The 26,954-nt window shown below is 37.7% G+C and overlaps 2 protein-coding genes across 3 annotated transcripts in view; one reads left to right on the top strand and one right to left on the bottom strand.

Annotated features, from left to right (window-relative positions):
* LOC106646196 (uncharacterized) overlaps nucleotides 1–26,954 on the bottom strand; it is an 83,037-nt gene that overhangs the window by 49,235 nt on the left and 6,848 nt on the right. The window lies entirely within an intron of this gene.
* LOC106642966 (uncharacterized) lies at nucleotides 1,865–26,064 on the top strand. 2 transcript variants are annotated; one of them, XM_089594891.1, is made up of 13 exons: nucleotides 1,865–1,896; nucleotides 4,165–4,615; nucleotides 9,755–9,966; nucleotides 14,134–14,429; nucleotides 14,586–14,753; nucleotides 14,834–15,297; nucleotides 15,426–15,951; nucleotides 16,490–16,585; nucleotides 17,312–17,535; nucleotides 17,641–17,775; nucleotides 17,880–18,135; nucleotides 24,779–24,988; nucleotides 25,384–26,064. In XM_089594891.1, exons 2-13 carry the CDS (start codon nucleotides 4,323–4,325, stop codon nucleotides 25,468–25,470), a joined length of 2,967 nt encoding a protein of 988 aa, XP_089451017.1. In that variant the 5' UTR covers nucleotides 1,865–1,896; nucleotides 4,165–4,322; the 3' UTR covers nucleotides 25,471–26,064. The 2 variants fall into 2 exon arrangements, with proteins under 2 accessions (XP_089451017.1, XP_014213472.1); XM_014357986.2 differs by lacking the exons at nucleotides 1,865–1,896; nucleotides 4,165–4,615; nucleotides 9,755–9,966; ... (6 more) ...; nucleotides 17,641–17,775; nucleotides 17,880–18,135 and adding an exon at nucleotides 22,891–23,687.

Here is a 26,954-nt window from a genome sequence, read left to right as displayed (position 1 = left end):
AGCCGGGCGAAAAAGCTCCTCCTCGCGTCGGCTGTACCGTCACAGCTGCTGCTCCGACGGCTGTTGAATACGCGTATAGCAGCTGGGGGGACGAAATAGGAGCTCGCGCTGCAGAACCCCGGGTCAACTGCCGCGGATCCGCGAGTGGCACCAGCAGCTGGCGTCCAAAGACTACCCGATACAACACGAACGATCCGACGACGACGGCGTGACGAGCGGACAAGAAGTCGCCCCACGAGTATTCGACAACGAGGTGCTGCTAAACTGTTTATCATATGGAATAGGACGACCTGCGCGACGACCATCAGGTGCTGGGCAGTCCCCGGCCGCCCGGGGCCTCTATATGACACAGCACAGGGAAACTAGAAGAACAGGACAAGGAGGAGGAGGAGGAGGAGGTGGTGGTGGTGGATGAAAATACGGTAGTAACACTCCTCCTCTATTTCTACCATCTCGCGTCTCTCTCTCTCTCTCTCTCGAATTTTCAGCCGGAGTCGGACTAACACCGCATATAAGTAGTACATACACGTGTATATAATACGCAGTGGCAGTGGTGGAGGCGAGATTTCTGGTGCAGTGTGCGCGTAGTCGTTTTCCCGGGATCATACTTTTTAGTTTTCTTTTTTTTACTCCCTCTTTTTAAACGGGATGACGGCGAGTATACAATAAAACTAATGCACGTGTATTTAGGCTTATAGAACGATTTTATGTCCGCACGAGCGAGAGCTACTGCACGTATTATTGTTATTATTGTCATTATTATTATTATTATTATTATTATTATTATTATAATAAATAGGCAGCACTGCTGAGCACTCGAGAGGGGATCGATAGCTATACCTTACGTATGCGCGTGTATGATGGTATACATTGTGTTGTCCTCCCTCTCGCGGGCTGTTGCGAGGGTTTCTGCTGATGCTGCTGCCACAAACGTGGGGAACGATAATGAGCTGCCAAGCAGTAAGATTAATATCCAAATGCTAGCAGTGCACCTTACGATCCTTACGGACTATAAACTCGTCACAAACCCATCCTCCTTTCGATATATTTTATTTTATTTTATTGTTGTTATTATTATTATTATTATTATTATTATTTCTTTTTTCCCCTCTAGCACAGTGATTGTGCTTCTTCGGGCCCAAAGAGTAGAGCTGCACTGCAGATAGTTGATCAAGAAAGGTGAACAATCCCAATCACACGTCATTACACTGGTGTGCTCGTGTGTTGTTTTTGCTGCGTTACTTACTCTCTCTCTCTCTCGGGAATGGAGTTTTTTTTTTTTTTTTTTTTTTTTTTCTTTTTTCCTGAAATTAAATGACCCTGGACGAATAAAGAGGGAGGAAAATGCAAATTTTTGCAAATGTGCTCACGAGAAAGAATAATAAACTTTCTTGGCTGTCGCTTTCTTCTCCTCCACCTTTTTTCCTATTTTTTGTCCATCTCACTCGCAATTGAATCACACATTTTTCCGACCTCGGATCGTTCACAGGGTTCTAATCTGTATATTTTATTTTGCTAAACATTCACGAATTCTATTACCTAACCGCTGCATAACTTGTTAAACAGTGCACTAATGATATGTATTTTTTCTTATTTCTTCGATTACGGTGAAGATGGCATAAGAGTTAAAACAATTTTCGGAATGTATTTACGCTACGAGCAGGCAGTGAGCGCGTTTGATTAACTTTTTCTCCCCTTCGAGGATATCCCCATAATCATCATCAGATGTGCCCATCGACAATACAAATTGTTGGGAATTATACGGAATTAGGCGAAAAATTGAAGAATGAGCATCAGCTGCCCATAAGCGTGGATGCTATATCGAGTGAGAATAAACTCTAATACACGGATTTTTCCGCGCAAGCGACGTGTGACTCTTCTCTTCACTACTTATAGGTATTTATAAATGATTTGAACTCGCTGGTCGGCCTAGTCGACTTGTTCTGTTCTACTGCCTCTGCTTAGGTGTACTATTGCGTCTCGTGGCAGCACCGGCAGTGTGCGTTTCCTCTCCTTTTCTTGGGTCGGGGAACAATGATTCGCGCACCCCATGGTAAAAATAGTTGCTCCGGCTAGCTAGCAGCCTAGAGAAACCGAGGCCCTCTCGCTCTTACCGCTCTACATCTACACTTACCAATACGGTCCGCCTCGTCTTCTACGTTCGCTTCATCGCGCCGACCCATCTACTTGTGGCCTACTGTACTGAAATCCATTTGATATTGTCTCCCCCCGAACCCAGTAGTTTTGTTGTCTTTTTTTCTTTTTCTTCTTACTGCACATACCGTCCATACCAGACGATATCCAATTAGCACAGAAAGTCACTTTAACCCTGGATTGAAAGATGCTCGACAGATATCGGTTCAAGTATCATTTAGGTTTTTTCTTGGTAGTGCAGCCAAATGGGTCTCATAGTACATCACCTTTTTTCTTTCTTTCGATTCTATTTTTTATTTCATTCCGTCGTCACATACCTACACACATCGATTATCATGATTTTTTAATAATTCATTGGGAAATATTTGCTCTACCTTTAGAAAATCCAAGCCTGACAGTAATAAAAGTGACGAGCTCATTTGTTCGATCGGCTATTGAAATCTCAATAGGAAAATATTACAAAGTGGCATGCTGATGTATACTTTACTTTGTACAAAGTTTATGTTGCGTAACGGATACGCCCTCTGCACGATAATGCACAACTAATAGGTACTGAGGATCTCGACTCTATCTTGTTAATTTTTTTTTGTTTTTTTTTTTTGCTTACTGTCTCTCCGTCAGAAACAATTCACCAAACTGGTCAATTTTACTTTCATGCTTGTAAAAGTAGCTAAAAGGAAGGCTTGAAAAAATTAAGTTTATCAAAAAGTCGAATGCAATGGGGCTATACTGTCACTCGCCGTGCACATCCTCATCGTATTATAGTGTTTGCTTGCTCTCTAATAATAATAATAATAATAATAATAATAATAATAAAAACAACAATAACGATAACAATGATGTGTGCTTGCGAGCACTGAACAAGTAAAGAGCGCGACCCTCCCGATCGCCACCACCCATCATAAATTCTATATTTATAAGATCTGCTGCGGCATCTCTCGGTGCATTATGAATTCATCTCAAGCTCATCCCTCTACCTTCTTCTCTTGCTCTTTGTCCTCCACCATCAATTATTTTATTTATTGTTTTTATTTCGCACTCTGCTATGTATCCAGCGTGTGACCTTGCGTTAATTATATTTTATTCGGATCTCCGGGCATGTACGTTATCTAGGGTTTTATACAAGAAATTAACAAAATGAAATGACAATTTTGAAAGTTTCAGAGCAGGTGAGCTTCTGAAGGGTGAAATATTTATTGCCATGAGTGAGTATTGTCATAGAGGTAAGCTTCGAAATATAGGTTGAATCGAGTAAATTGTTCGGCAGTGATTTGCGACCGGCAATGCGAGCAACAACTAACTATTTTAACTTTAACGCAGAGCTTGCAAATCATCGGTATATTGTGTGTTTGTATATGGATTATATCCGTGTTTGATTACCAATTTGATGTGAAATTGAAAATATATTACTCCACGGCCTCGATTTGGTTACTCATCAAAAACAACTTTTCCCTTTCTCCCGTTTTTTTAATTCAAGACTGAAGTCTAGCGCTGTCATATTTTTTAAAAAATTTTCTGGCAAATCACTCTGATGAGGATTATTTTACAGCTTTTACAAAAAGTGATGAAAAAATATGTAAAGATTTCACCAAAGTAATAATGTAAATAACGTTTAATATAATTTTCACACGGATATTTAAAAATTCAAATATTTTCAGTATTGGGTGACTTTAATAAATTGCTGAAAGCTGATTTTACTCCTCAAGAAATTGCGATTAATAAAAAGTTAATTAACTTGTCAATAAATGTTTCATTTTCGCAGATAATATACTACGACCAAGTATATGTATAATCAGTATACCTGCACCTTTGTTATTAGGTTTGACCAAGTTGTATGATTAATTTCAGTAAGAAGCAACAAGGTTGGTCACGCTTTAATATCATGTCTCTCGACCACTCTGGCGGAAAAATAATCCAGCGCGAGAGAGGAGAAAAAAAAAAAAAAAAAAAAAGTTCCTATAACAATAATATAAATATGTATACCTAATGTACGGGCGTACGTATGTGCAGAGAGGCAGATTGGCCCTGAGGATGGAAGAGCGTGGCCATCGCCGGTATCACCGTCACCATCACGACTATCACCAAGGCCCACGGCTCATAAGCATCAACGAGCTCGTGTTCCCCTCGCTATCGAGTCACTGAGGCCCCACTAGAGTATACATATAGACATGCAACAACAACAGCAGCAGCAGCAGCAGCAATCGTCAGGAACTCCAAATGGGTTGGCCGGTGGGGCTCAGATGCCTCAAAGCCCGGGGCATCAGCAGCAGGGGCCGGGTGGGGCGAGAGCGCAAGTCAACGGCGGGCGCTTTGACTTTGACGACGGGGGCACGTACTGCGGTGGCTGGGAGGACGGCAAGGCTCACGGTCATGGAGTCTGCACGGGACCTAAGGGACAGGGGGCCTACTCCGGCAGTTGGCATTACGGCTTCGAGGTCTCCGGTGTATACACTTGGCCCAGGTAAGCGGCTAATATCAATACAATCTTCTTTCCAATAATTGTCATACATCGACATACTTATACTTTTCAAAAAACGATACGTGGACCATGTGCCAAACTTCAATAATGCATACGCACAAATCTAAATCTTTTGTATATAGGGGGTGTATACACTTTAATTTGCTGTTATTATTATTATATACGTATATACAAGTGTATTTTTAGCCTATATATAGTTATGTCGTCTCTTATTGATTTTAGATATCAAGCCTCAATTAAACAATATGATGAAGAATAATCAGGATTATTGCCTTTTTGTTTTGTTTTGTTTTGTTTGTTTGTTTTACATTATTAATAACTCGTTTGATAAATCGCTCTTGACGCGCGTCATTCATCAGCTTGCGAATAGGTATTTATTCATTTTCAATGGACGAATCACGTCAATTTTATAGCGCTACTTGGAAAACCTGGACTTGAGAAAATTTTGGCTCTCTCGATTCGCACCTACCTTAATACTATATATACTACACAGCTATAAGTAGGTACTGATTGACCGATATACATAAACAATATACCGTAACCTGCAGGCAATCTCGAATGTCGAACGATATTCAGTTTATCGAAACATGGAATCAGACCCTATAGGTGCTGCCGCTTTTGTTTTTTTACACAGACGTGGGTATTTTTTTTCCTTGAACATCATCGGGTAAGGACCATTTTTCAATCATGAAAAATCTCGTTTCAAGCTTCCAAGCCTCTCGATGGCCCACTCGCGTTCGTTTTGCGCTTATGGGAGTATTTTGCGCAGGTGGTGTGCCGGGGACCTTGACACGTTTTTCAGATTGAGAAAGAGGGAGGAAATACTCACGGGAAAAGGTTTCCTGATGTGACGGTGAAAGCGGGTCACCGGTAGCAAGGACAATCCACGTGGCAACGGGAATGACGAGAGAGAGAGAGAGAGTCCAGGTCACTGGGACTCCAACACTCGTCGGCTGATACACCGGGAATACTTATGTGAGAGCACGTCTGGTTCAAGGCCACCGGTCTCTTTTCCCTCGTGCTTTCTCGGAAACATCCGCCTCGACTAAGCCGCTCGAAAGAAAGAGTAGATTCTCCCACCCTCCTCTGCGTATGTAGTATGCCGCGTCGTATAACATACCTACCTATATTTACAGTAACGGACGTTAAAAGAAAAGGTCCGAATAGCGACGCGAGTTGCCTAACTTTTTTGCAACCCTAGAAACAAAATCATTTGAGACGCAACGAATGAAAAGGTGATTTCGAGTAATGTACACAATATTATCATTATTATTATTATTATTATTATTATTATTATTATTATTGAACAAAAAACATTTAATTTTCTGATGTCCTTTTAAAAAGCTTCGAGTTATACTAGACGGACGGATATTTGCGACCCCCATAACACAAGATCCTTATGATGTAGGGGTCGCGAATATCTGTCCCCCAAGTATACATTGAGTAATTGAATTGGAAATAATGGCGGGACATTCGTTGGATTGTTCGTCGACACTTGTAGATCTTGTAGAACTGATCACGTAATCATCAATTTTCTAATGAATCCAACCCTCGCCAGGACGCGCCTTGCGATATTCTACTATCGTCTCATAGAGAAAGCTCACAAGGGTTATTTATTCACGCAAGCGACTAGGTTGATTAAAAAAATTAATGATGCAATAATTGATTTTTATTTATTTATTATTATTATTTTTTTTTTTTTTTTTTATTCGTCACAAGTGTTTGTATAAGAATTGTAAGGAAGTAATTTATTATGTGTTTTTGTTGAACTTTGTTGCACGTTACCTGTAAAATCCGAAACTTTTTAATTATACAGTCAAAAAACGACTTTTATTCTTTTAACTAAACAATTGAATGATGTAATCGATAACAGGCTGGTTGAAAATTTTTTAAATACTAACATTAATCACAAATAGCAATGCGTTGGTAAATTAATAAGTAAAAAGAAAAAAAGTATCAAAGTGGAAAATACTCTGCTTTGTTGATAATTTGCGACAAAAAAAGCTGTTCCAAGTCTTGATGCTAAATTTCGTGGTACGATTGTTTGTATTTTATATTTCCATGAGTGACAAAATCACTATTTGAGTTACAAAGTAAATGTTAAACAAATAAGACAACGTGAAAATGTTTTTAGTTGGTTTAGTGTCCACGCATGTCAGTGTGTGTGATTGTGTGCGCGCGCGAAAGGAAGTACACTTATACTTATATCTTAAAAAATTGATATTCAATCGGGTTATAATTTCCATACTACACTCTAACCCTTAAGAATCAGTTAGATTATCGACTTTCAACCTTTAAAAAAAAAAACTTTGGTTTTTTTTTCTTATAGCTTTTAAACTTGATTACAAGTGCAACAAAAACTGCGAGAAAAAAAGTGATTTTTCGTTATGGTAGTAAAAAATTAGTGTACTTACACACAATTTAGTAGAAGGACAAAATTCAAATCTTTGAATAATTTTTTGGTAGTTGAAAAAGATTATTTCATAATTTAAATAAAATGACTTGGGTCACGTTTAAAAATATTTAACAGTAATACTATATCAGAGAAAAAAAAAAAAAAAAAAAAAAAAAAAAAAAAAAAAACAATCAAAGAGTTAATAAGACAAGTAATATTTTAATGGAATGAATAAAATTCATGCATAAAAAAAAAAAAAAAAAAAAAAAAAAAAAAAAAAAGTGTAGACATTATTTCCCCCCCCCCCTACTCTATCAGTTTATAGTATATTGTCTTTTAAATGTAAGTTGATACATCAATGATTAAGTAGAGGTGCACAACTGCAGATTGTATTTGTAGGGTACCCTTGCATACTTTCATTCTACTCTGCAGCACAATAAATTAGTCCTGCTGCAATGCACTCGATGTCGCGGCAAGTTAGTCTCTCGCTCCCATGCATCGTGTTGTTACCATCCCAAAAAAGGTTGTTGAGTACACGAGCGAAAGATTTTGTTGAGGCTGGCGCACATTTTTTGTGCCACAACCGCACCTATACGTATGCACACTCGACACCTACAGTTGCCGCCATCCACTCGGACGGGGGGAGCTGCGGTGAATATTAAAAATAGCGCGGATTGAAATAGCCCCGCATAGGAAACGCAAACGAAAGAGAAAAAAAAGAAGAAAGAGAGAAAAAGAGATAGGAGAGGGCGATTGACTCTCGAATACTTTCGTAAAACCCGTAAATGGATTATGCCCTGTACGAGTAATGTATACAAGAGTAGGTAAAAAAGAAAAGAAGGTGTCTTGCGACGGGGAGTGAAACGCGCGTGCAAAGCCAATACCTAAGTAGGTAATAAGTAGATAATTCTTATCTCACGGTGGGTCCATACTTGATTGCCAGTGGCAGGTAGGAACACGGTGAGGTATCCTACTATTCTTTGTTTGTTTTGCACGTGCGTGCGTGTTATGTACATATTTGTTAACTCTAGATGTATATATACACCTTAAAAATTATACACTCGTTTCTTTCTTATTTGGATGAGTTGCGCGTGCGCACCCGAACTTGTTCCCATTCGAAACGACACGTTTTTGTTTGTCACTACTTATACTTACTCGCTTACAACATTGTCCACGTTCACGTATATTTAAATACCTTTACCTATAGCTACGTCGTTTCTCATGCATAGATAAGTACCTACGTACGCTCTCTGTCATTCTCACGTGCTCGTAAATGCAACACTATCGATCATTATTCGTGACTCACTGTTATTCCAATTCCTTCCGTCGATGGTTTATTTTTCTTTTCTTTACTGCCAGTGTTGTGAAATTTCAATGCTTGTTGTTTACTTGCTTATAAAAAAAATCCAGTTCTACAACCACAAATATACTGGTATCATGCATGAGTGCCTAATGGCAAAAGTCTTGCATTTCTAATGCCTACATTTTGTATCCCCCGCCCCCCTCTTTTTTTTATATCGACCCTGCATCGACACGGATCGATATTTTCGAGTAACCTACATTTTTGAGCTCAAGAGCTTGGGACGCAAATTTTATTTCCCGAGGCGCGAGAGATTCCTCTCCGACGCGTAACTGGCGCAAGGTCAACTCTCTGTAGCCGCTGCTTGCGCCTTTGACAGATGATGCGTCCGTTGCTTTCTTCCCTCCCCCCCTCCCGTGTGTTTTTCCGGTAGCTCTATCGGATGGTGCATCGTGAATGGCCTTGGGGCCGCCGAGTAATACATGTGTTGCGTTGGGTGCCATCGTGGAGTCGTGGAATGATAAAATGAGTATAGGTGTAACTGTAAGTATAACCCCCAATGTTTATCAACGCCTGTTTTTTTTTTTTTTTTTTTTTTTTTTTCTTCCAACTATATAAGTGAATGAAATGAGAAATTTTTTGTGCACCGCAGGAGAGAGAACTAACGTTATCCGAGAATTTGACGAGGGATGATACACACGTAAAACCGACAAATAAACACAAAAGCTCGCGATGAGGGGCTATTTTCATCCGGCTATATTATATTACAAGACAATACAATGACTACGAGCGCGTCTTCTCTCACCAGGCTTTGGAATAATGTGTTGTTGTTAATGCATACTACTATTACTACACTGACAACATTATGTATGGATATTGTTTTTTTCTGGTGGATAAATAATCGTCGTGGTTTGCCCACTTACCTATATACCTACACCAACTAACTCACGCATTAGCTTGTGCAGGTATATTATAAAGGGTGCTGTTAACTGACCTACACGTGAAATTCATTGTTATTTTTATCCTATGCAAACGCCAGGGTTACTAAAATAGAGAAGCGATCACTTGAACTTTTGTCCGTCATTTTTATTCACAACGATATCGCGCTATCCATCTTTTTCGATTGTGTCTGACCAATCGCGCACTTTTCTACTTGTACGACCAACTACGAATATTTTCACAACATGACATCGATTCATGATGGTATTTATACTTATCCGAAAAAATGTGTATCCATGGATTCTTTGCCCTTAAACATCAAATAAAATAATACTCGTTGAGGATGACATACTTATCACGTGGTCAGATAAAAATGCACAAATCACGAAAATGGGTGATTTTCTAATTATTTTGAATTGCCTTGAATTATGCAGTATTTTTTATGGCTCGTTTTTTAAAGTTAATAATTGTTGCGTTTGCTTGTTAGCGGATCGTGTTACGAGGGCCAATGGCAGAATGGCAAGCGCCACGGCCTCGGCATGGAGACCCGGGGTCGATGGGTGTACCGAGGTGAGTGGACCCAGGGCTTCAAGGGCCGCTACGGAGTGAGACAATCAACGACCTCGACCGCAAAGTACGAGGGCACATGGGCGAGCGGCCTGCAGGACGGCTACGGCTCCGAGACCTACGCCGACAGTGGTTAGTGCTCTTTTACATTAAACATTTTTTGTTGCAATATTAAACTTTTTTAAGCTTTAGCTCGATAATTTTTACAATGGCATGGCTCTGTAGACATCAATACTAGATCCTTTTAATTAAACATCAGAGCCAGAGTCTACATAAGGAAAAGCAATCGTACAATAATAATGATGATAATAGCATACCCAAATACAAGAGTAACTTTACGGTATTTTTTTATAACTTGTAGGGGCGATGGCCTATCTGATGACGAAAATGCATGATTACAAAACTACTGCTTTTAATGATTACGTGAAAGAAGGAAAAAAAAAAAAAACTGTGTGTAAACCCTTTTCGAGCAATGGTAAAAAAAATTTGTTTTTACGAGACGCGGAAATGCGGGGTTAGTTTTGAGATTGGAAAAAGGTAGTCAGAAGCTAAGCGTTTCAGAAAATACACCCACGAAACTTAACATTTGTACGGATGGTTGTATAAGCGGGATCCGCGTACACAAGCCACTCCATTATTAATTTCGAATGAACCGACGATTGGATGGCTCCATGTTAAATAAAGGAAATGAAAAGAAACGAGCGTACATAATCGTAAAATAATAATAACGTAAACGTTGCAGGAGCGAGTAGTTAAAAAAAAAACAGCTCACAGTTGCCATTTGTTTGGTCCAGATTAATATCCGCGTGGATACATAGAAAGAGACGGGCGTACTTATACACACCTACCATACACTGTACAGCAAAGCACAAGGGGAGAGTAACGAAGGTATATACCTACTTACTTAATATAGTGTAAGGCAAACTCGCGTTTTTGTCGCACATCAGACAAATATAATATCAATACACTACTTATAGCTATCACACGCTTCGCGCATTATAATTCTACCTAATCAAAGAGTGAGGTGGGTTGGTGCGAGGGGGGGGGTCCACTTAAATAGGGGGAGAAAGTCGAGTGGGTCGACAACGACAACAACAACATCCGCAGGCTAGCTTATCTATAAGCACGGTTCTGGCGTTTTCAGTGGTGGTAGGGAGGTACAGGCATGCAGAGCTCGTTTGACGACGGAGGAGTAGCCTAGCAGGCTGCTGGAAAGAGAGAGAGAGAGAGAGAGATAAGTTTTATTGCACTCTGTTTTATTTATAAAGAGCACGGCCTTCTCTCCTTTGAATTTTGCGCATCAACCAAAGATCGTCTGGACTGTAAGCATTTGCCGAGCTGTTTACTCTCGCAATCTGTCTTATCCGGTACGAGTGAAGCGTAGGTAATGCACTATCTGCCCTGATTTCTAATAAAGCCGGTTGGTCGGATTACTATGCACTGTCCGGGCTGTCTGTAGAGAAATTTCATGACTATGATATTTTCGGTATTTAATGTTTGTTGAAAGCATTTTACTTACTCATTTGCATTGAAATCTTTTAGCTGTAAAACAATATGTTAACATTTGATTAGTCAATTCAACCTTTGTAAGCCTGTACCATCGTTTAAAATATATATTTACCAGCTTGTGTGGTATTATTTTTTGATTCTGCCTTTTTTCAATACTACATTACTTATCTAATTGAAAAATTGTATATTTTATTTAGTCGCGTATCTAGAAAGGTGACAATATTTGTCCAGTAGGTGTGAACGTTGCAGGCTAAAAATAAATTACACATGTGCAAAAAAAATAAAGTTTCATGGTAAATTACTCTTAGTCGTCGCGAACAAAATACAACTATACACTCTTAATATGTGAATTTATGTGAGTAAAAACAAACAAAATTAATGAATAAATAAGTGAATTTTCAAGAGTACATATGTATACATACCTACATAGAAGACGTGACTTTCCAACCCACTCTATATCTTTGAAAATAATGCAGATATGGCGAAATGAGACATATTTTGTGATCATCAATGATTAAATTATTTTTTTTAAACTACGGGCTCCGAACTCTTGAAACAATTCAACATACATTATTAACGACTAAATCTCTGTCAGATGAAGTTATTATACTCCACAGAGCCTGTAAAAAGTAATGGCTGTATGCTCTAATATTAATCTATTTGAAATAAAAATGATCGAAAACTTAAAATTGCTATATCTCTGTAAATAATTCAGGTAAGGTGAAATGACGGAATTTTTGAACTAAATCATAATCGAAAATTTAGAGTTACTAAATCTAATATGTTAATAATACAGACAGGCGAAATTGGCGATAAAAAAAAAAAAAAAATCTTAATTGTGGGTTATTGGAAAGTTGAAACGATTTAATTTAAGTTTTTAATAATCCAATATTATACAATCTAGTTTATGATTTAACACAGAGCTTGAAAAATGTAGTGTATATATTGCATACTCTGTAAAAATATTGTTTTCATCGAATTTTTTTTTTTTTACCTGCGACATAATATTATATTGATGAAAGTAATTTCATACTGCACCGAACGAAACTTTTGCAATAAGTTACAAAATAACTTACGGGAGATGGAAATTCCCTAAAATAATGACAACACGATGAGAAGACTTTTACAGCATTTGTCCAGAGCGAAAAATTGTCTCTCGCAGTAAGAGAGATAGATAAATGCCCTGGGCGCGCCGCCTTACGCCGAAAATAAGTACGGCCGCTATGTATGTGTGTGTGTGCGCGTGTGTGTTCGTGTGTATGTGCTTGCTCGTTCACCGGCTTTGATTTGCACGTGCGGCAGCAGCGAGCAATGCCGGGGCAAAGAGCTTCCTCAGCCGCGCTATTTCAGGCGGCCCCGGCAATCGCAGCCACAGTCACTGTGCCGTAACTCGTGCCCAGCCTCATGCTCGGTGGGAGAAGGGGAGGCCAGCTACATGGCTATACTTCTAAACATTATTCCCTCTCGTCGCATCGTCGATCGTGTCGAGAATCGAGACTTTCGCTGTGCTCCCCAATAACCCCTAAAAACTGTATATACTTGCCGGCAGATATGGTTAGCTCTGATTTCAAAGCGCGCTCGCGTCAAGGGAAATAGATATAGGCATGTGTGCATGGTATATTAGGATAAAGGTATGGGCAAGTATTATAATACACACACACACACACACGGAGCTTTGGCATATAACTGTTTAGGCGGGGTTTTTTCCTATATTGACATAACCCCCGAAGTTGTAATTTATACAATTTTATATATATATACATACATACCTACATCATCATCATCAGCTATTTGACAGCGAGACGTTTCTCATTCATATACATCAGAAGTGGCAATATTTTTCATACCGCAACATTGATTAATATACCGCATATTCGTGATGTAGAGCAATATGGAGTGAAAACACACTTAAAATTTGACTTTTTCGTCTTTAGATCTAGAGAGATAGAGATAGAGATAGAGAGAGCGATAATAAATAAAGAAAAAAAGAAATTTATAAAATATACCTCGTAGTACTCACAAGATAGAAAAGATAGGAAAAAATGCTTATTTCTTAAAATTTTGAAATCAAATGTAATTGTACCTGTGACGAGAATAGTGAAATTTTAACAAGGACCACATCTACTTGTAAAAAATTTAATAAAAAATAAAAAAAATAACCATCGCATGATAATAGGACAAAGAAAGCAGTAGAAACTGACGAATCAAGTAAGGCGATAACATAAAAATATTTGTAAGTATTGGGATTATGCCTGTACCACGTGACCTCAGTATATGTATACATATATGACTAATATAGAGGAGAAATAACACAGGTCTTATGGGAGGAATCTTGTATTTATTTTTTTTTTCGCACTTAAAAAGATATTGAGCTTAAACAGGTTGTTAATTCCATGTTACTGATATAATGAGAGTTACGTAGTTATTTTTTTCCTTTGGTGAATTCGTTTATGAAGGTTGAAACAGCGTTTAACCCTACTTTGAGCTGTTTGTTTATCTCTGAGCATCAGCAGCAGTAGAATTTCGGCTCCAATATATACTTACATACGACCGCGTTAATAATTGTCTCTCTCTCTCTCGATATATTGTAACTTTGTATAAAATGTAAAATATGTATACCTATCTACAGACTATCGGTATTTGGCATTCGATGTATAGGCAGGATTTTTACATTGAAAAGTGAAGTCTCGGTCACAAAGTATAGCAAAAAATACAATGTTAACAGTATTATGATATCAATAATTAAAAGAAAATTGATACTTTTCTTTATTCCGGTAACGTGTGTTGTAGGCACCTATCAAGGACAATGGTTGCGAGGCATGAGGCATGGTTACGGAGCGCGAACTAGCGCACCCTTCGGTTTGGCTTCGCATTACAAGCCGAAGCAGCAGGTTAGAGCGTCGCTGACGTCCCTGAGGAGCAACGAAGCTACCCCAGGCACGGCACCGACGCCCGAACCTACCGATAGGCGAGATCGACGCGTCGACGATAGCAGAGGAGGTTTCGTGCTCAAAGCGAGGAGCGACGAACAGCCCACCAGGCGAAAGAGCCTGACGGAAAAATCCCTCAAAAAGGGCTTCCTCGCTGTACGTGTTTCCTTTTCTTTTTTTTTTTGTTTCATTATTTATTGTTATTGTTGTCATCATCAACTTTGTTCATTTATTTATTCGTATATCCAACAACAACAACAACAATAATAATAATATTAATGGTGATGATGATACTCAACGGCACGATTAAAGGGCTTGAAAATCCGAAAGCAAAGAAGCACGGGAGATCTTGAAAAGCGTGGCACGGCAGGCAGTATCCGGAGCAATGCGAGCACCGCGTCGTGGATGTCGACCGAGAGCTCGCAGAGCCAGGCTTCCGCCTCGATGCACACCGACAGCAACGCCTCCTTTGTTATCGAGGTAGGTATAAGAAACGGGCATTTATTGATTTGGAGGAAAAAAAAAAAAAAAAAAACAATTATTAAGTACCACTCCCACAGGACGAGCAGATGGACGCCTCCGTAACCGAAACGTACCTTGGCGAGTGGAAGAACGACAAGCGCACGGGTTTTGGTACATCGGAACGTAGCGACGGCCTGCGCTACGAGGGCGAGTGGTTCAACAATCGCAAGTACGGCTACGGCGTGACGACTTTTCGGGACAACACGAAGGAGGAGGGCAAGTACAAGAACAACGTTTTAATAACCAGCCAAAAGAAGAAGCACCTGTTTCTCATACGATCGGCCAAGTTTCGCGAGAGGATAGACGCCGCGGTGGCCCAGGCGCAACGCGCCAGCAAGATAGCCCTACAAAAGGCCGATATCGCCATATCTAGGACAGCTACGGCCCGGGGCAAAGCCGAGCTTGCCGATTACGCCTCGGAGCACGCCCGCGAGGATTCGGAACTCGCTCAGCAAACGGCAAAGCAATTTGCCCCGGATTTTCGGCAACCGGGATTAGAAAGGCGAGTTGATAATAATAATAATAATAATAATACGAATTTATATACATATATACGATAGGTATTGTGTACCTATTTCATGAAAAGACCATCTGTACAAAAATATCATGTAATAGATAAACTGCCTGCAGGCTGAAGAATCGGAATATTCCAAAGTACGTACCTCCGTCCCAGGACGTCCTGCCGGGCAAGAGTATATTGCACAAGGGAACGAGCCTTGACCAACAACAATCCAACAGTAGAGCCACCCCGACGAGGCATCAGCCGGACGCGAGTATGACGGATCACGGCCAAAGGCCCCAGGACGAACAGCCGGTTGAGCAGGCCCCGATCTCGGCCATACCAAACAGTTTGCTCACCCTAGGCATTTACACCCCGACCACGATACCACTCCCGCAAAACCAGTTTCCCATTACAGCACTCGAGACCCACACAAGTACGACCTACTCGTACAAGCATCAGCGCGAGCAGGTGCACCAAAACCCGTACGGCCAGACGCATACGCCACCCCAATCGCCGCAGCCGTCGCCGATGGTGTACGGTGGTACTAGTAATTATGGCCCATCGCAGTATCCGGGCTCGCAAAGCGTGGATCAGTACGGCAACTACAGGCCCGGTTACCAAAATCAGTATCAATCTGGTTACGCGAACCAACAGGTAAGCAGCGGCGAGTATTTTTTCGGACATTACCACGGCCAACGGGGCTTAATGGCATTGTGGCTTGATCGATGCTGCAAATCGTTGAAAGAGCGCGATAACGGTGCGTCATAAGTGACACCTATTGTCGATCATTTTTATCGATTTTGTACGATATGTCATTGTTGTTCAAATATCGAGTATAATCATGTATACGCACGCGTGTGTCCGTACGTTTTAGTACCTATATAATAATAATAATAATAGTATACTGCTGTTTGTACGTATAATAATCCACGTTTTATGGTTTTTTCTTTTTTTTCTTCTGTTTTTGCGAGTGCTGACAGCACCTTTGATAAAAAAAAAAAAAAAAAAAAAAAAAAAAATTAATAAATTGGAACAATCAAAACTCACTAAGTAGACTGGGCTTGCGTGTGCTTGCATAAAATATATAATTTTCCATATTTACCCTCTCATTTCTTCATCACCAGTGCTTCTCTTATTGTGGTACACTAGTAGGGACCGCTGGAAATATGATGGATAAAATTTCTCTTTCTAGATAGCATTACAACAACCATCAGTGGTTTCATACAGCCCAATGTCTAGCCCAATGTCTTTAAGCCAAATGAGCCTCTACGGAGCCCAGCCCTTCGGTGTAAGACCCGTGTGTTTCAGATGTGTTGATTGACTGATTGATTTGTTTCATATTATTATTATTATTACTGTAAATTAATTGACAGACATTATTGTGTTTACATTTTTAAGTGAAAAAAGTTGTTGTCTTGTAATGCACACACGCTGAGTGAAACGCTGTTAAAGGGATAGCGGTTAAAATTGTTATTTTATTAAGATAATTCTTTGTATTAATCTACGCCGTGATTGTGCTACGGGAGAAGCTGCGATATTTTTTCAGCTTTTGGCTTTGAAACGATCGACACACTCTGTCCGAAACTCACGTTTTTAAGGATTATTGTCGTTTTTCCATGTATATGATGTTTATGTATACACTTGTACATATTTTATGAGACTACAATCACACGCGTATGCCACAAAATTTCAAGACATGAGAGCTTTTTGCTTGAACAATAGCAGCGTAAAATAGTGTCATAACAACTAAACTATCTGGTAATTTTTAATGAGCAAGTGACTTATTGATAGAGATAGAAGGAGAGGGAGAGGGAGAGAGAGAGAGAGAGATCAAGAATCCTACTACTTCTACTACTTCTGCTACTATTTGCTACTACTATCTGCTATTATCTGCTACTATTATTGAGCTTTGAGTTTGCAGCGTAGGCTTAAGAGTATATAATAGAAACATCGCTGAGGCTTGACTTCCCCTCGCGACTGGAGTTGTCCTGATAGTGCGCCGTGTCTGTTCTAGCCGTCTGTACCTAATCAATATGGGTTCTCACCTATGATGAACCAAATGAATCAGTACGTGGTGCCACCACAGCCGTTCAACCAGAGGCCGGAACAGCCGCAGCAGAACTACCAGACTGAGGAGGCGCAGAGACAACAGAACGCGACGAGTATACGAAGAAACAGCCGAGTGCTAAGTCCTCAAGACAAACCTACCCAGAACATTGGACAGACTCTCAATGACCGGTAAGTGACGGGTGATTTAATCAGTCCCCGTTCTCTCCCCTCCCTTTTCGTCTTTAACATTGCGAATTTGACGTCTGATTCTCCTCTGTGTGTGTGTGTTTTTAGACTTGATCACTACAAGAGGCCTCCCAGTCGGGACAGTTCGGTAGACCGTTACAGGCGACATCCACTGGTGAGTGGATCGAGACAGGCTTCGATCGACAAAATGGCTCCGTCGCCGACGCCAGATATTCCAGACAAGTAAGACAATTAAAAATACACTGTACTTTGATGTAGGGGCCCATTTATACATGTTTGTTATTTGTGGGATAAAATGATACGTAATGGTTTTTCGATTCATGCAGCAGATCGCTGAGAAGTCCAAGTGCCTTGCGATCGGGCACTCCACTGAACGGGTCGGTGGTGGGTGGTAGCGGGGCCGCGTCGCCGTCGTATGCCGCGTCAGTAACAAGTCAATTCGAAGATGTGCTGCTGAAGAACAAGGGCCTTGGACAAGAAATACTGCCAAGTCCTGGTCAGCCAAAGCGAACCGAGAGCTTGTATGTGACACCTGGAAGAGGAGGAGGCGGTAGTAGCGGAGGTGGCGGCGGTGGCGTTAAGGTAAGCACTCTTTTTTCGGTCCTTACTCGTATACTTTTTATACTTTTATCTATATAATAATATTTTTACGCCTAGTGTATAAGATTTTTTATTAAAAGAAAGTAAGAAATACTTTACAGACACTTTAGTTATCAGCTAGTGAAAGATTTTTTTTATCCCTGTAATAATTTTCGAGGTGTACGAATTACTTTTACTTATTCAATTATCTATTCGCAATAAATTTAATTTACGTGTTTATACATACACGTTATTTCTTTAATAAAATATATTTTAACATTTTTTTTCCTCACTACAATCAAGTTGTAGCTTTGTGTCAAGTTTTTTTACTATTAATATTGCTGTTACTTTTATTATTAATACATAATTACTTTAACTTACTGCATGATCGCTTGTATATACATAAATAACAAGATTTTATTATTATTATTATTATTATTATTATTGTTGTTGTTGTTATTATCATTATTTTTTTCACAAATAATTCAAAGTCACTAATCAGAGTTGATAATTTTAATTTTATAATTATATTTTTACTTTGGAGTACAAGTAAAAATTACAAGATTGCTTGTTTGTCAGCTAGTTCGCGATCAAAAGATTATTATGCATAATAACGCGCCTTAAAATTTTTAACGGTTTAGTACAAAACAGTAAAGTGTTTTAATACGTAATAATATAATTTTGTTGTTATCACAAACAATGCAAAACTCCTTATAATAGTAATTGAAAAACAAAAAAAAATACCTTAATGTAGAATAGTTTCCAAAAGAGAGAAAGAAAAGAAAAAAAAAAAAAAAAAAAAAACAGTAGAACTTTAATGAAAATCATGTATGTGACTTAATTTTTTTAGTCTTATTGACATAGATTAAGATAAGTTTTGTTGACTTTACTTAAACAACGTTTGCAGTAGCAAATATCATTAACCAATTGTTAACGTACATTTGTTTCTCAACAAAAACCTCAAACATCTCATCCTGTCCTAAATGTCTTTGACCATCTTTGCAATTTTTGTCTGGTTGTCTGTAATTGTTTGGCAATTTGTGCTGTGTTCTGTGCATGCCGACACTAAGGACGCGAGCAGGACGGTCCCCGCCTTCGCCGCCACAGCAAAGAGCCGCGCAACCCTCTAAGTATAAGTATCCTCAATTATAATTCCAACTTAAACAAACAACAAATTAATGAAATATCAATTATGATTAATGCATTAAACTACGTATACAGTTATGACGGGCATCTCTATTTTGAGATCAAGAATTTTAATAAAGCCATTAATTTTGGCTATTAATAAGAGCTTCTTATAAATTTTTTTTTTTTTTTTTTTTCTTCAAGTCTTACAGTGTTTTATGTGAATTTGAATAGCCCAAGTATCGTTATCATTTTTACATCTCATTTGAGGGAAATGCTGCGTTGTATGTGTGTACAAAAAACAGATAATATAATATATAGGATACAGAGGAATTTATTTTTGGAAACATAATGAATGTACTCTTGTCTAGTTTACAAGACAACGAAAAATAATTGTCACACAAGTAAGTTTATACTGGAGTCTAAAAATTTTACAAAATGAGAAAAAAGCTTATTTATAAGTGCATTATACGTCACACATTAATGGAAAGTATAATATTTGCGTATAAAATTTAGGTGTACCTGCTATTATCCGTCTTAAAAAAAAAAAAAAAAAATAGCCACGTTATTCATAAGACAGGAGCTGTTGAATTCGATCATGTGACTGTTTCAAAATGAAGAGATAATATATAATTATGAGAATTTGAAGTACAAGTTTGACGGGATATTTTTCAACAACTTTGTTCCTAAATTTTTGAAAGAGAGTATACAAATCGAAATAATCTGTAATGAAACGGAGCACAATATTTATAAGAATTTTTGACTATAAAGAATATATATTTTTAACTCAAATATTTAACAATTAATAAAATAAGTGTAAAAATCAAATTAAACTTTCTTAAAAATGTACATGGAATAACATGATGTTATTGTTGTGCTTCGTATTTATTCAAGGAGCTTATTTTTTATTGCAAATAAAATTAAATAAGAATATTTCAAGATAAATGATAAAAATATTTTTCTCCAAATAATTAATAAACGTAAATTTTTTAAATGGAATTGAAATGTCACACTTTAGATGGGGATAGCATGTATTACATAATTGAAAGGTTCGATATAACGACATAAAGATGTTTTTGTGTCACAGGAAATATTATATATGTATTTACGTACATAAAAAAAGAATAACTGCACAAATTTCCGCAAATTTCTTCCTTCTGGATTAACTTAAGGATTAACTTATGCCCTCTGATCTTGGCTATTTATAAGTATTGCCAGTTGAATTATTTTAATTTCTTTGTTAATAAAAAGTTATGATGCTAATTCTTGATATTCTAAAATACTAAAATCGATCCACTAATATTTTCTTTCAGACCGTACAAGACTTCTATGCCATAAACTTTGTAATAACTTACGTATACAAATAAAAAGTTGATTTTTTTAAACCAAATGCTACTTGAATGCATAGGATAAATTGATCAAAGTAATAAACAGAGCACAAATGTATGCATTCTATCCACGACATATTACTAAACGAATAGGAGTTAGAAAACATTACTAAGCAACGAGTGTTGAATTCTTTTCATTATTTTGTATAACAAATGTAGAAAAAAAAATTTTCATCAGTTTGAAAACAATGTGCGTGGTGTGGAGGCGGAGGCCGTAACTCTGAAGCGGTGAAAAAAGAGTAACATATTGTACCAACACATCAAAATGTCAAATCCAATTTTTCCTTTTCCTATGGCAAACACATTATTACTGCTAATACTTAATTTCATTATGTGAAAATTTACTTTTGCATTGAAACTTGAGCCTTTTACGAAATAAAGTGAAAAAACGATAGTTTTTAAATACTATCTTACCTCCACACCGCTTTCTCCTTATTTTTTTAAACATGATTTTTTTGAAGTGCATGCTTTTATTTATCTTTACCATCTTTATTATTACTAATATGCAATCAATATTTTTGGTAAATAGATATACATGTAGATTATGGTGATTAGTGGTTAGATAGATTAAAAACAACGTCGGAAAAACTTTTTAAAATTATTCAGTCCAATTGAAAATAGATATTTCTTAAGAACAATCTAGCATAATTTTCCATCACTCAAATTTTCTGCGAATGCTATTTTTAGATACAATCAAGCAATAAATGTATATGTATAATTTTTAAGAAAAAAATTATCCCTATTATTGTTGTACGAGCCAGATAAAATAAGAAAGAATTTGTATGTCGGTGTTAGTAGACGGGATGACAAAATGTGGCTATGTAAGTTCAACTTTGCCTTAACTCAGTCGGTGTCCTTATTCTTAAAACTAAAAAAATTTAAGAATGCTATCAAAGTTGTTGCGAAAAAAAATAAAATTTTATGCCATATTATCTGTGTATTGTAAATGAAACATACAAACAGCTTGTAAATATTATTTTTAACGTATAAATAATAAAAAATAATTTTTAGACGTGCAGTAGATTCTAATGCCAAGCTTTTGTTGAGTTTTTTTCTAAATACTTAATACACGGCGTAATAACTTTACTGAGCTACATTGTTACTAATACAAAATATAGTATCAATAATGATTTAATACTTAAAGATAAAAAAAATGTTTATTTATCAAAAGTTAAATTTGAAGAAATAAGTATGGTATCATCAGTGAGGATTTCAAAAAAGTTTTACCAATAGCTACAAATATTTAAGGAAAATTTACGTGTAAGACTTTTTGTTTGGATTAAGTATTTTAAACAACTTGAGTAAACTCGTCCGTCAGAATAAATAATTAAAATTTATTAACAGATTGAACATTGAACTGAAGAAAATATTAATAACAGAAATCATATGAATTATTTTGAAGAGATGCAATCTAAAAAAAAAATTTCGCCTTTTTGTATATTTATATTGTACTACGAAAGATAATTGACTTATTATTTATTAAAATTTTGGATAATTTTATGAATAATTGTAATATAGCCTGATGTTGAAAATATTAAAATGTATTAAAAATAAATCAAGTATAAAAAAAAATATACAACAGTTTATTTGGTTAATTTTTTTTAACAAGTGGTTATTAAGTAGTTACTGAAAATGTTTTAAGCATGATTGACTGATACCTCTGGTTTAATTATGTTTCTCTACTCAGTGATTAAAAAAAAAAAAATATCCAAGTCAACTGAGAGGAACTTTTAAAAATTGCTAAAAGAATTTTTGTTAAATATTTATCGACACACTTACAAATAAAGTAGTGGCTACTTTTGTGTAGCGCATATACCACTGAATTTGGTGACAGACATCCAACTAGTCTGTTCTCACTGTGTGGTCATTTGATAGTTATTCTTCTCCTTGCGTTAAATAATTCATGTGCCAAATATTTGTACGAGGACGATGATATATAGATACAATACACACAAATAAAATACTAACATAAGATGAGCAGTGGCCGTAGAGTAAGCGTCAGATGTACAATTGGTCAATATTTCGAGGTTCTTAAAATACTTTTAACGAAGCCTCGCTAAGGTCCGGGGATCTTAAGAGAGAAATCGCTAAATGAAATGCCGATGGGCGATTTTCGCGTTTACGCTAGTCATCGAATTTTTACTTGTGCGCTAGTGATACATTGGAATAATCAGAAATATTTTCTAGTTCGACGTGCAGTACATTGAAAAAAAATTTTTTTTTTTCAATCATTGCAGCTAGGTACAAGCTTGACGAAGAGAAATTGTTCAATAACATAATTTGATAGTGACAACTATCGTATTATATTGCACAAACAATGTGATTGAATTCGTAATATTTTCATTTCTTTTCAAGATTCAGCATTTTTTTTTAACCCTAAAATTACATTACCATTGATCAAGTAACAATTATTCACATTAATTAGTGATTATCGCATCATTAAAAAATTTATAAGCATAGGTATATCTTACAAGCGATTACCAATTTTTCGGTATTATGTGTAAATTATAAGTTGTAGCTCGAAATGGGCTTGCGATAAAACACTCTATACCTGTAGCAGCGACAGCAGCGTCGATAGCAGTGGCAGCAGCATCAGTGTAAGCAATTTATAAAAATGCGAGAGAAAAAGAGCACGCGAAGGGGAATGAGATTAGTCGAGGAGAGGGAAGGGAGGCACTCTATTTTTGTCAAGCCTATAAGCAAACAAGCGCGGGGACACGCTCAGTCTGCGGTCTAACCTCTGGTTCTTCGGACACCCTTGGCTGCCGTTTTTTCGCTGTTATCGAGATAGCTGGTGGTGGCCCGGTCCCGTGGCTACACATCCGGGCCACCCCGCCTTCGCGTCTAACGAGTGTTAGTGTCAACATAATTTTCAATAGTAGTAGTAAAAAAAAAAAAAAAAAAAAAAAAAAGAATTGGGCCGCGAAGATGTTTTCGTGGTCATCCCAGCCGGACGAAGAGGAGGAGGAGGCGCTGCTCTGCAGCCCGGCCCTCATGGCCAGGAGGGCCTCGGAGTCTTGGATCGACACTCCCCCTGTCGAGGTACACATATTTCATCCCTATAACGTACTCTGCTCGTGGTCTTCTGTAGTAGTTTCACGTCAAGTGCCTGTGCCTTTCCAAAAAAGTGTTTCATAATCGGATCGCGGCCGTCGCAGGTAGGACGGCAAGGGCGCGACAGAGCTGAGCAAAATTATGGGAACGAGGATTTTCGGCTGGCAGAGGGCCAGGATTCGGCCACTACTATAGGCTTCCTAACGCGTGCGGCCAGGAATTAAACGTATAGCTTATGAATCGACGCATCCAATTATACATTCCGGGGTCATTTGGGGGTGCTGATGTTGCTGCTGCTACTACCACTGATAATGCTCCAAGCTTTTTCTTTTTCTTTCTTTTTTTTTTTTTTTTTTTTTTCTTTCTTCTTTCTTCTTCGCTCGAAATGTTTAAACGACTTGCGTACTCCATCAATAAACGTAAATCATTCGCAAGACGCGTCGTAAATAAATGGTCTATAATTTAGTATAAGAAGATTATTATATAATAATGAAAGAATTTCTGGCACGAATCTTCAACAATTGATTTATGAAGAGTTTCGAAAAAAAAAAAAAAAATTTACAAGTGAATCTATTTTTGACATCGATGAGAGCACGCAGTATAGCGACGACCGCGACGAGACAATACTTATGTATGACAGAGTCGAGAAAACCGACAACGCGAACGAGCCCGCGACTTACGCTAAGACGTTTCGGTATTTTTCCTTGGGAGTGATATTATTTGTCTTTGAAGCCTCTCAATTTGTTTTGTTGGCATGCCATCAACGTATCGTATATTACAAACATCATACTTTTGTAACGTTGTAACACGATGCCATCGTACAATGTATATTATTACACCACCATTTCATTTTCTTAATAATCAGTGTAAAACGTGTCGCTCGAATTGAAAAAAAAAAAAAAAAAAAAAAAAAAAGATTACCCATGTGGTCAGGTGGTGCCAATCAAGTTTGTATAACTAATTTGGACAAAAATTTATTGGCAATATAATAATGTGAGAAGGGGGACAAAAAAAAAAAAAAAAAAAAAAAAAAAAAGAGAGAGAAAAAAAAGCTACTCCCTGTAACGTGTATTGTTTAGGCGGTGCCAGCGACGGTGGTAAATCTGCAGCGAAAAAAATCGCTGCCCGATGTGGCGCAGCCGATTCAACTGACAGCAACGGCACCGCTCTCTAGGGAGGAGGTTAGCGTCCTAAGCAGCATGAGGCGCGAGGAGATACGCAGGCAGATCGACGAGCACGAGAGGCTTCGGGCTAATCCTCTGCTCTACCTTGTCAGTCCTCAAGTCAAAGTAAGTCCCATTCTACAGGCTGACTCGAGTTCTTTTTGCACACGTATACATAAATATATTCATATACCTACTGATCATTGTTTTACGCTGCCTAAAAGCGAATCCTATAAATTATTATAATCACCATCACAGCATACACATCTCTAATGACAAATTATTATTACGTGCATACTTTTTTTTTTTTTTTTATCTTCTCTAATGTCGCAAAGTGAAAAGTAGCTTATTCCTCAGCTTTTAGGAAATACCACATTTAATGCTTCAAAGCCACTACCATTTATTTTATCGTTAGACATGTTTGCGTTATCGTACGTTTACTGACAACTAAAGTAGATGTCGTAAAATTTTCAATCAGCATTAATCCCCCTCAAAATGCCCTTAAATTATTACTTTTGTAGGACTGGTTCTCGCGGCAGCAGCTGGTGATACTCGTGCTGGTCATCAACATTACACTGGCGATATTTTTCGTAAGGCTGCTGACGTAGCATCAGCAAGCCGACTACGATCGGCTTGAGAATCGAGTCGTCGAGGTCACTTGAAGCCATTTACGACGGGGACCCGTGGAAACTTGCTAATTTTTCATCGCACTACGTCCTCTCTGCCACGGGCACGAGGCTGCGGGAGCAGACAACAAAAAACAAGAAGATGTTAAAGCGGCCGTCTGATCTTGTGCCGGGCTCGTGGGACTCTAATGGATTATAATTCCGGGAGGTATTACGAACGATTCAAGATGACGAAATCAAATACGACGCGCAACACGGGGTTTTTGCGCGTCCACCGATATTTTTTGGAGGGGAGGCAGCTTAGCCGAGGAGAATTATTGTTACTTGTGTGTTTCTTTGCCTGAAATGCAAAACTGATTTTGTCTAAGGGAATCAAGAGCATAGATGGTTCAACACGTGCATACAGACACATGTTTGGAGTAATTATTTATCTAACGCGTGGGAGCAAACATATTCTATAGCCAATCGAGGGAAAACGCTGCGCGAAAAAACACGATATTAGTTCGGGACAGGTCAAGCTGGAAACTTTGCAGTTGCAGAGGAACCGACTCTAAATTAGATTTTTTTTTTTTTTTAACGTGACTACTATTTTTACCTCGATTTTTACACCGAGTATTTTACTAAATACCTCTCTGAAAAGTACATAAGTACATAATATAAGGTTGTCATATCGCATGAGAATGAAATACTATTGCAATTTTTCATATATATATATATATATATATATATATGTGACATGAGCAAACAAACAGATGAAAAAAATAAAAAAAGACAGAGAATCGGGATAGGAAAAGCTATCTTGGCGAGATTTTAATTGATCGATCACATTGTAACTTGTGCGCACAAAAAATTACGAAACAAACAAGTAGATTAATAATAACAAAAATTCCGTGTAAGCAAAAAATGTATGTAATATTTGTATGGTTATCGAATTGCGATTGTTCGATTTTTGAAGGTGGTAAGGTTGGGCCAAAGTTAAATCTACTTGATGGTTACTATCTTATTCATAATGTATGTATCAAATTAGAAGAATGAAAGTTTCTGTATACGCGCGCAAAAGAAAAAAAAAAAAAAATCTGACCCACCAATATTGACTAGCACGTGCCCTTTGTACTGTATTAATTACGAAATCATAATTGGTAAAAAAATTAGTTTTAAGATGAGAAAGAACCTGTACAGATAGAGAGAAAATAATTTGGCATGTCGTTATATTGTTTTTGTACTTTACAAGTTGTTAAAACGATGATGAAATGCACGCATATTTTTCTGTTTTGTAAAAACAACACACCGTATGCAACTGAAATTCATTCTTACACTTCATACAAGTATATTGCTGATGTGAGATGCAATAAAAATTTTAACCAACACCGTGACAAATGTTTTTATGAGAGTCAAGGTGAGAGCGAGGTTCGAGGATATAAATTTATTTCTGCGGAAAAATTGTCTATTCACAAATTTCCTCGAAG

This window comes from Copidosoma floridanum, unplaced genomic scaffold (genome assembly GCF_036245765.1).
Source record: "Copidosoma floridanum isolate Cflo_tuat_1 unplaced genomic scaffold, Cflo_Japanese_pri ptg000021l, whole genome shotgun sequence".
Lineage (NCBI taxonomy): Eukaryota > Metazoa > Arthropoda > Insecta > Hymenoptera > Encyrtidae > Copidosoma > Copidosoma floridanum.
This window is presented reverse-complemented; position numbering and strand designations above follow the sequence as displayed.